The sequence below is a fragment of the Aythya ferina genome (genome assembly GCF_964211825.1).
Source record: "Aythya ferina genome assembly, chromosome: 4".
NCBI classification, from domain to species: Eukaryota; Metazoa; Chordata; class Aves; order Anseriformes; family Anatidae; genus Aythya; species Aythya ferina.
In genome coordinates this window covers 71,382,829-71,393,428 of record NC_140300.1, presented here as the reverse complement: position 1 = coordinate 71,393,428, position 10,600 = coordinate 71,382,829, and the positions used below count along the sequence as shown (strand labels likewise).

General features: G+C 39.6%; 1 protein-coding gene across 1 annotated transcript in view; it reads right to left on the bottom strand.

The window, feature by feature from the left end:
- Positions 1–10,600, bottom strand: part of ARHGEF38 (Rho guanine nucleotide exchange factor 38) — a 37,539-nt gene that overhangs the window by 4,553 nt on the left and 22,386 nt on the right. Inside the window, exons 6-13 of the mRNA XM_084517224.1 lie at positions 10,396–10,595; positions 9,753–9,886; positions 8,009–8,113; positions 6,697–6,819; positions 3,919–4,239; positions 2,137–2,277; positions 755–953; positions 321–577 (exon numbers count right to left, since the gene is read on the bottom strand). Of these exons, the coding sequence (XP_084373350.1) occupies positions 321–577; positions 755–953; positions 2,137–2,277; positions 3,919–4,239; positions 6,697–6,819; positions 8,009–8,113; positions 9,753–9,886; positions 10,396–10,595 (1,480 nt within the window). The remainder of the gene's footprint in view (positions 1–320; positions 578–754; positions 954–2,136; positions 2,278–3,918; positions 4,240–6,696; positions 6,820–8,008; positions 8,114–9,752; positions 9,887–10,395; positions 10,596–10,600) is intronic.

Here is a 10,600-nt window from a genome sequence, read left to right as displayed (position 1 = left end):
AAGTGGGAAAATCCCCAAACTGATTGCAAAGGGAGAACTCTGGGACATTGTACGTGTGGTGAAGTGATGCAAAGGTGTGTCTTCTGTGAGACAGGACTATGATTCACAGTTTATCTGTGTATCTTTTCCTACCTTGTAGCTATTGAAGAAAGCCAGAGAAGACAGGATATCAAATTCCTACATCATACTGAGAGATTAGTGCAAGGCTTTTCCAGGAAATTATTTAAATTATTTAAATAATTATTTAAATTATAATCAGTATAATTCTGTATTTGAAATAAGAAAAACAAGAAGACAGGCACAACAGGTATTATACTTACTTGCTGATCATCCATATCCGGAAAAGCACCAGTCCCTGTGCCATTAGTTGTCGGATTTTCACAGAAGTGAAGAGATGAGCTGCTGTCACTTTTCTTGTGCCCTGGACTTGTGCTGCTGTCAGAGGAGGGCCGTGAAGAGACAAAGAGGCTGATATTATCAAAATCATCATCCCAGAAGTTGTTCTCTGTTACATCTTTCTGCACTTTGGCTGGATTGTAAGGCCTCAGGAAGGAGGAATACACGTACCCCTTAAGGTCTACATATCAGAATAGAAAGAGAAAAAATAAGCAGCAAAATACAGTTAAATGATTTCAAAACCAACTGTTTTATGCAGCTGTCAGTATGACAGAGGCAAACAGATGGGGCCGAAAATGAAAAGAAATCAATAGCCCAAAGGGAAGCTGTTATTGGGATGTTTGTGCAAAGAACTTACTTCCTGTGTCAACAAGCCATCTGCTCGTACTTCCGAAGGGGTCCTTTTGCTCCACGACAGCCACCAATTCTCCTTCATGCAAATCAATATCGAATTCCTGCGTGGCATTGCACTTGCGCTTAGCTTGATACAGCAGTTCCGTGCTGTACGTAGACAGCAGCTTGGACCTGTCGGCTTCTGTTTGGCGTGGGGATTCGAGCTGAAAAGAAAAAAAAATTATTCACTAGGAATAATGCTGAAGCCATTTCTAGAACAGCACAGATGCATAAAAGGAACTAGTGTACACTGCATGTGGCAGCTGACTACTTTCTTACACACAGATCAAGGAGTTAGTTACACAGCTATAGGTAACCAAATCTCCTTTGCATATGCAGCCAGGGCCTGCCCAACTGTTGTATTAATAGCTGACCAATAAAGGGCAGATTTCAAAGAAAGAAATACAGGAATATAATGAATTATCTCTTAGCCAGTACTCCACAAGAGCCTGTGTTCTGCATGTGAACTGTAACAGCTTTAATTGTTTTTACTAACGATGATCTTTGATTTCCTATGTAAAATTACAAAAAGCATAATAAAATTAGCAGAGGTATGCTAGGGTCATATAACAACTTGCACGACAAGGCACTAGGCAAAAACTCCGTAGAAACCGAATGGTACAAAATTATTTTGCTATATAAGCAAGGTGCTATTAACTGCTGGAAGCATATTCGGTCAGTTTGCTTAGAGGGCAGAGATGGAAGTGCTGCACATCAGTGTGACTCCGACATACCACAGTCACAAGAGTATGTGTGCCTTACTGATGCTAAAGTGAATCCTCCCACTTCCTTGGCTTCTCCTGTAAATCTGCAGCTGACTTTATATTGTACTGTATATATATACGGCTTTATATTGTACTGTAAACTGGATGCCTGAAAGCTCTGTAAATGTCTGAGAAGGTTGAGAACCACAGGCATGCAGATTTCCTGCTGGACTTTATGTGTCTTCTGCTGTGGGGGTGTATGTGTGGGCATACATGTGTAAACACAAATATAAACAGAACTGCAGCTAAGAATCAGGAAAAGTTCTGAATTCAAAGAATAAGATTCACTGCAAGAGTGTTTAACAAGAGAAATGATCCAGTTTTGCATATGCAGCCTTGGACTTACCGTGTGCTTAAAGACCTAAGGATAATCAAAGGTGATTTCAAGCAGATTTTCAAAATAACATGAAGACAGCATCAAAAATCTTGTGAAGCTACTGGTCAATAGAACAGCTTCGTTCCAATAACCCAATTCAGATTCCCAATGAAGGGAGCAAGCCCTCTAAGTGGCATAAATATGGATTTGTCTCTAAAGTGATCAAAAGCGGATGATTCATATACGATTCAGATGTATGATACTCACTGGAGAAGGGACAGGTTTCTTTTTTTCAAAGCTCAGTTTTCTTTCAATAAAGGTTGCGCTGCTGTTTTCTTTTACAAAATTCAGCTTGTGAACCTCCTCCATCAACTGATTCTGCACTTCACAGATGCTTGAGGAAGACAGCTGCAAACACAAAGGTGGGTTAGATCTCATGAACAAAATGGTAAGGAGATTTGAGACAGCAGATTTGGTTTAATGGGCTGAACACTAGGAATCACAAAACCTGACAAGTTACTGCAATTTCCTGCAGATCCTATAGTGTACTAGGCAGAAAGAAAAGAAAGACCTGTGCTTAAAAAAGTTTCACATGATTACTATTAGAGTTACAGGACATAGAGATTTAAGTTAACCATTAAAAAATATTCTAAACAGCAACAAAAATGTAAATGAACAGCCTTGCATTTACAGTACTGAGCCACCTGCTTTCAGATGCAAATGCTCATCTCAGCAGTTATCACAGAGTGGCCAATGTGCTGTAAGGCTTGGAGTAGCTTACCCCACAGCTGTGCATTTGTGCAACTGTGTGCTGCTACCAGATTAAAGATAGAGGGGTAAACTGAAGCTCTGTGGCACCGGGTAAGTGCTTTTGGTCTATGCCTAACCCCAAATGTATTTGCTGATGTAAACAGAAAAGAAAAAAAGGTAATTTTGTAGGAAAAGCATCATAGAAAGCAACGCTTGATGCAATAGTGTGTATTCCAAAGCATGAAATAGCCAAATTACAGGAATCCAATTTTTTCCTGCAGGAAAAGCCTTCATTTTCCAATTAAACAGTGCAGCTCTATCTTTTGATCCTGACCTCGCTTTCTCAATTTTTCAGCTGCCCCTGACTATAAAGTGCTTTGTTCATCCCTGGGTGGAAAGGGATACTCCAGAAGGGCCTCAGGACAACGTGTTTCACATGTAGAGGCTTATCCAGATACAGTTACTAGGCTGCAGTTCAGGTGAGTGGGTTTGGAGGTGGGGAGGCATTGTCACAGGTGTGTTTATAAGAGGGCTCAAGTCTTCCAGGGAAAAATACAACAAAACAAACGTTGTGTAATTTTCACACAAATTAAGAATAATTTCACAATCTTAAGGTAATGCTCACACTGCACAGAAAGAGTCACGTGGGCTGGAGGAACTAACGCACTTCTGTGTAGCTCAGATAGACATTCTTGCCTTGCTGTGGCTTTGACTCCATGAGTGAAATGATTGTAACTTTCTAAAAATGTCAGCACAGACGAAGCTATTCCTTTCTGCCTATTCCTAATGCGCAGGAGCTTCTGCAGCATATTTGGATTTAAAAGCAACTTGGTTTTCATAGAAATGATTTCATCAGATCTCCTAAGCCACTTCTCTGCAGTCACCAGTGTGAGTCTGCAGATCCAATACTACCAGAAGTGTTCATGAACTTCCTTAGAATTTCTCTTGCCCTGTTTTCTGGGCTGTTCAGGGCAGAGCCCCCTAAAAAAAGCAAGGTTAAACGCTAGAGACCGCCTCCATTTTGCCTTACTGTCATGTTCTCGCCATTACCTTTGCTGCAATAGCTGGAGCAGCTGCATTAGGATCATTCTCAGCAAAAAGTCCAGGCTGACAAAACGTAAGCTGCAAACTTAAAACTTTGCTGGGCTTGCAAAAAAAAAAAAAAAATCCCAAAGCCTGACTGCTTAGCAGACCAAGTAAAATTGGTGTAGCATGTAGGTACGTGTCCTACATATCTCTACCCAAATCACGCAGAAAGAGCCATATACACAGAGCTATGCCTATTTCTAATGTACTTACTGGAACAGGCACCACCACAGAAGAATTTGATTGAAGTGCTGCAGCCATAATATTCCTGAGGAGGGTGATGAAGCAATACAGGCAGTTCAACACAATCTTTTTGGCTGCTTGGTTGAATACCTGAAGTTCCTCCACTAGCTGTGCATTTAAAGCCTCATAGTCTTTCTTTGCCAGGTCCAGCTCTTCTCCTGTTGACCTCTGAAGGTAGCTGTTGTAGTCCAACAACTTGTCGTAGCGCTTCTGGATGAGCTTCTGTGGGCCTGCAAACAAGGCTTGTAGTGCTGAGAGAGGAATCAAAACAAGCTTGTCCAGTTGAGCCATCTGGAAAGGTAATAAAACAGAACTACAGATTGTTTCATTCAAACAGTTCTTCAGACCCAGTAACAGGTTAAGCCTGACTGCAGCCTAACAAGCAATCTGTTACTGGCTCTTCACAAAGTGTTGCTGTCAGGGGCAGCTTCACACAGGGTCTAGCATGAGTTAGAAGTTCCTTCATAACATTGCAAAGGAGGGGTAACAGGTTTGCCTCTTAAAGTCTCTGATAATGGAAATGGTCCCTTGGAGCATGCAGCTGGTGATACTGCCCTTTGTGTTACCATGGAGGAAAAAATGAGGCAAGGGTCAGTGTAGGATAACCATGAATACTGAAGTTGGAGAACAGGTGAGTGTGCTTTTTAGTGCCTAGTAGTGTTACACTCCAATAAAACTGAGATTTCCAGCCCATGTAGTCTAGAGACATTGACATCTTGTTAAATGGCAGTCTTTGTTTTGAATGGTATCAAAGGTTTCTTTTTTTTTCTTTTTTTTTCTTTTTTTTTTTTTTTACTAGAAATAGCCGTACCTCTATTCCTTTTTAAGCAAACACAATCACTTGATTAAGTTGTGCTATGCTTGTTGGTTTTATCTCTAGTAATCAGCAAAACTAGATAACTGGTAAAAAAATCCTTCTTAGATCTTTCCATTAGCCTCTAATTGTCTCAAAGGATTAATATCGCACTAAATAACATTTATTTTTGATAGCCATGTGTTCAAATATAGAACAGGCTTTTCTTGAGTAAACCTCATCATCATGTTAAAACCCTTGGATGGTTTTTGTGAAATAACTTGTCGGGTTGATTGTGAGAATAAAAGAGCAACCATCCCTCTTCCCCTCTGTAGCACCCCACGGTTGAGGGCACATCCATTTTAGCACCAGAAATGCTCTCCCAAGGCCAAGTTGATGTGCACTGGCTAGGTAGTTTCCATTTCATTTCCACTTGAAAAACTAGGCTGCGTATAGTGAAGCAATTTTTGATGTGTTAAGAAAACAATTTTTCCAAACTGCTGGTCCTGATTTCTGGAAATGAAGAGGCTCTTGTGGATTTCTGCCCTAAAGTTTTCCCTAAAACATGAGAGGAATATACTCATTATTGACAAATGCACAAAAGGATAGAAATGTCATACTCTGAGCCCAGTGCTGATTCAGGAAAACATGCAAATAGCTATTCATTTTTCAACATCAGTACAACAGCTTTTTGTTTGTTTGTTAGTTTGTTTTAACTATATAGAAGATAAAGTATGTCTGTTTTAAATCCAAGACAGACAAACAAATAGAAAATAAATAGAAATAAACATGGTTTAAAACAATGTCCACAGTTAAATACTATTAAAATGTTGGTTTCTTTTTGTAAAGTACAAAGACCTTCAGGGCAGTTGGGTTATGAGTCAATAGGAGTTACGAAGTTTAGTTTTGAGAAAAGTTTTCTGTTCTACCTCTTGTGGAATTTCTTCTGCTTTTCTTTGATGGTTCTGTAAAGGGAGGGGTGGGGCAGAGAGGGGGAAGGAACATTTTCCGTTCTGGACACACTCATCTTTGCAATGATAGAGGTGTTCCTCTTCTTTACTTCATGCACTCATCCATTTTAAAGATATTGAAAAAAAAATCTAATTATCGCAACTAATTTTTGAGTTTCTTTTTAAATTCTGGAACTTCAAAGGAATGGAAATACACCATCTCACTTCCCTGTCATTATCTGGGAGGATGCGGTCTGTCAAAAATCCTTTTGGTTTTTGGCAGATGCTGTTTTCATTTTTTTGGAAAGGATTGAATAGCTGCATTTTAGTCAGCACAGACCTAGGAAGGCATAAGAAAACCTCCACCTCTGAATTTTTCTAGCCTGAGCTGTTTGAAGAGACATTTTAGTGGATCTTAGTACAGACAGGCATTAGAGTTCCTTTGGACCCTGAAAGCCAGAGAATATGTGAAAAATCTTACAGTTTATTGGGTGATTTGTTTTCTTTTTTAATGTTTATGGTCTATATCCAGATTGTTCAACTTTTCTCTATATGAAGCATGGTAACTTACTTGAAAAAGTAATAAAACTGAGATTTTCACGGCTCTGTGATTCTAGGAGCTAATAATAATTCATGACTCTAACAAAGATTGCAAAAGTCACTGTGAAACTGTGAATATTGGTAACAAAACTGGTAAAAGCAGAGATCTGCTGCTCTTGTCTGAAGCTCAGAAGAAAGATGCAAATTTAGCACAAAGACTTTAGCTTCAACACAGGAATTTAGCTTAAGAAGTTTTCTTTAGCTCTTTCAGGGAAACACAATGTACTTGAACTGAATTTTATCTGATTTCCTACAGAAACTCAAACAAACAAACAAACACTCATCTATCTTTCCTAACGTATTCCTGAAGGTGTTTTTTTGCTCTTTTCTGTCTTGTCTGTCTTACATACATTTGTTCTCTCACAGGCAGTTATCTGTGTGACATTGGGTGTTGCATAAACTTACAAGGTCTTCACAGAGATTTGCAGTATTGTTTAGTTTTTTCGAGTGGTTCTTGACTTCATCTTCTTTGTCTTGCAAGACTTCCTGAAGCCCAGTTATGTTCTGTGCAGCCAGGTGTATGGAATCCTAAATGAGAAGATGGTAGGAAGATGAAAAAACATTACAATTTGTTTTAATGTGCTGCATTCACTCATTCACTGCAATATTATTGATGGAATCAGAAATATTTTCCATCTTGCATACCTATTTGCTTTTTTTTGTGCAGTTTCCAGCCATTGTGGGATTGTTTACTGTAAAAATACGTTTCTGTGTTTTGCCTATTTTCAATGCAAACTATTGAAGAATAAAGTTGTTAATATTCAACTGGAAAAAAACTGTGCTCCAATCTAATGTAAGTCCCACTGGAAGTTAACTACTTCTCGGCAAGACACCAGCTCAAGCACCATGCACCCTGAAAGGCCTATTTTGGAGGACCAAGTAGGACTACAGTGTGTTTCACTTACAGTGAATTTTAATCTTAATGAAGTGTGCATCCGTTTGGATAAGGAACTGTCAACACCATTACAGGCAACAACTTTTGTCGGCTGAGCTTGCAGCCCTTCCCCTGTTTGCTGAGCCAAACAAGGTGTGTTTGCGATAAGCTCTGGCCAGCTGGCTATTGATCTTGCCTACCTCTCAAATAAACTCCAGGTCCAGCTTGGGCACATGTACACCTTGTGGCTTCTACAAAGTTGACAAGTTGCCCACGAGAGGGAAAAAGCTGGTAAGTTACCAGCAAACCCACATCTTCTGAGGGGTAGATTAAAGCAAAAACATTTACAGCACTTGAGAACTCTGTCCATCTAATGCTAGCCCTCAACACCACCTAGCAAGAGAATTAAGGAAGGAGTCCTTATGTCCAAAACACATATTTTAGGACATTTTAATTCATGTGGCTGCAACTCATTTCTGCCACTGTTTATGACAACTAGTTGGTGCTCTACTGCAGGGTTTGTATGTGGTATATATGACAGCTTTGCACAGTGATTGAAAGTAGTAACTGTGCTACCAGACAGCACTTTCTTTACTGCACTGTATCCATGGGTCTCCACAGAGCCTGGTTCCTAATTATGTGAGGAAAAAAAAGCAGAAGAATGGGCTTCATAACTTCTTTGCCCAGTAATGCAGCAGAATCAGAGCTGATTTATTTAATAGTGTAATGTAGAAAAGCCTGCTTATAAATAATTTGGTGTTGCCTAACCAGGGGCAGAAATGTCTGCTAAACTGGTTATGGACGTGGTTTGTGGCCACGGATTTCATAAAGGCATGTACCCACCTGTAGATGTTGCGAGGAGGATGAAATGTTCTTCACACACAATTTCACAGTCTTCTCTAAGCTTCGAAACAGCTTTTCTTCCCTATTAAAGGTTTGATCTTTCACCTAAAATAGATGTTTCCACTGTTATTTTGGAGTCTGGCTAATTAAAGAAGTGCCTAGGGCTCCGCTGGAAAAATCCCAAACCTTCCCTGAACTCCTCCCTTTGAAAGCAGAACAGATTGGTCCCTAATTCCCCCAAACTCCAATTTTAATCCAAGAAGAGTCAAAGACACTGGGCAATATGACAGATTTTAATTTTTGCCAAACCGAATGGAAGCAAACAGTTGCACATCTACATGCATCAGTAAAACTCTCAATTCTTTGTATATTGTTGCTCCATTTGGGGGAACAGTGGTGATAATATAATATAGTTTTATGTCATAGCATTATTTCCCTGCATGCTCATTCGGGTGGGTAATGGAGAGATTTCTCCCAGGCAGGCTGTAGGTGGAGCTGTTAGCTCTAGAGCCACGCCAGCTCTTCAGCTTGTAACCTCTTGCAGCTGGAAACGAGCTTCTCTACTTTTCTTGTGCAGCCTGAAAATACATTTATTTCTGCCTACCTTTTAGTTAAGGAAATTGAGAAATCTCTGGTCTGTTTTTCAGGAGGGTTGCTGTAAGGGTCACAGCATTTTTCAGAGATGTGAATTGAAGACTTTCTTTACTTAAGCAGAAGAGAGGGCTGAATCTTTAACACGTATCTCCTTATTCTAAATTCTCCAATATTTTAAGGTTAATTAAAAAAAAAAAAAAAAAGGCATCTAAAAAAATCACACCTTCTCTTAATCAAGTTTAATTCCATAGTTTTCTTTGATTATATAGCCTTGTCAGTGTTCTACTCTGCCATGGGATTTGGTGGGAAAACCAGTGAAAATACAAAAATTTCCATTGTGCAAATAAAAAAAGCAGAAAAAATAAATGTGGGTAATTTGCGTCAGAGAAAGGGGGAAACCACTGATAAAGAACAAAACAGGAAAAAAACGGCACAAATCTTGTAAAGTCACATCTAGAAAGGCAAGTGACCTTGCCACGATCAGCTATCTCCTGTAGGGAGGTGCACCAGATACCATTTTCAAGGTCAGTTATAATTGATTTTCTTTGAGATTCAGACTGGAGCTCTTCTGAATGTGTTTATCCTGGTAGGTTTTGAAGCACAACCTTGAAATTATGAAAGAGCATTTTGGTTTTGGCCACCCAACCCCCATTGGATTTATCCCAGGGTTCTTTGCCTCTGGTAATTTTGATGGTTACAGATCCTTATGCATGTGGAGGCAAAAGCCGTGGCCTTTACTAATCAGGAGTATTGCTCATCTTCCTTGCAGGGCTCAGGACCTGAATGTTAGGTGCAGAGTAAAACGGCCAGAACTTGTTCACAAAACCAACAATAAGGATTGCCAGTTTATCCACAAAGAGCTGATCAGAGGCTGATTTTCACAAAACTTCCGGTCGCTTCCTCTCTGCTAAAGATCAGAAGTTTGAGAAACTTAGATAAAAGAGGAAAAGGTAGAGAATACATTATGCTATTTTCTGTTTCAATCACAAAGAGCTTTCCTGTCTTACGTGACACTCAGAAAAGGACTTTATAAATGATGCAGGAAAAAAGCAACACCACAAACTGTATTTCCAAAATGTCTTTAAAAATGCCCAGTGCAAAAGCAGAACTGAAGCTGTCAATGCAAATCTGCAGTTGGATGAGTAAGTACCTGAGGTTCTCCCCCCGTCAGTATTTTCAGATGGCTGGTGACCCTCTTGGATTTCTTGCTAATGGAGTGAATATTCAGTCGGGAAAACTTTTCTTTAAGGGTTTCATCATCATCATTCCTCTTATACTTCAGCACTGCAGAGAGAGAATTTCATGACACTAATAGTCTGTATTCACAGGGCTTTTCACAGGGATGGGGATACAAATATGAAACCATTTGAGACCAGACACTTTGATGTCACTTGCTGTAATCTTGTGTGAAAATGATGAAAACCCTGTTATCAATGCTAGCCTTGAGAAGAGTGAAGTTAAGGCTTCAGCATGGCAAGTCTATAAGAAATAGTGCTATCACAGCGTCTTAATTATTATCAGTGTTTGCAACTGCATAACTGACGATGAACATGGATATGACATGAATTCTTTCATCATTTTCATGTTTCTGGAGTCTGCATCCTTTGTCAGATAGCATAGCTGCTGAGGACAAGTGACATTAAGGCATCTGTTACTTTCTTGAAGCCCAGTGTACTATACAAGTTAATACAAGCTTCCAAAACTGTTGTGGCAATGTGACTGGAGCTGAAACCTCTCTTGTAACTGCCAGCCCAAACCTACAGACAGAAGAATTTACTGTGCCTTTTTCTTACCTAAATCTTTCCTCCTTTTAAGTTCATTGATGTTCACATTAATGCTTTTCATAGCAAAAAGGGCCTCTTGTAGAGCCTTGTGGTCAGGGTGAGAAGCAGGAGTTGAATTCAAGAGTTCACAGAGTAACAAGGGATACTTCATCACCCGTTGTACTGGTTTGATCATCAGGGATCCCATATCCATTAGATTTGGCTTCCCTCTATA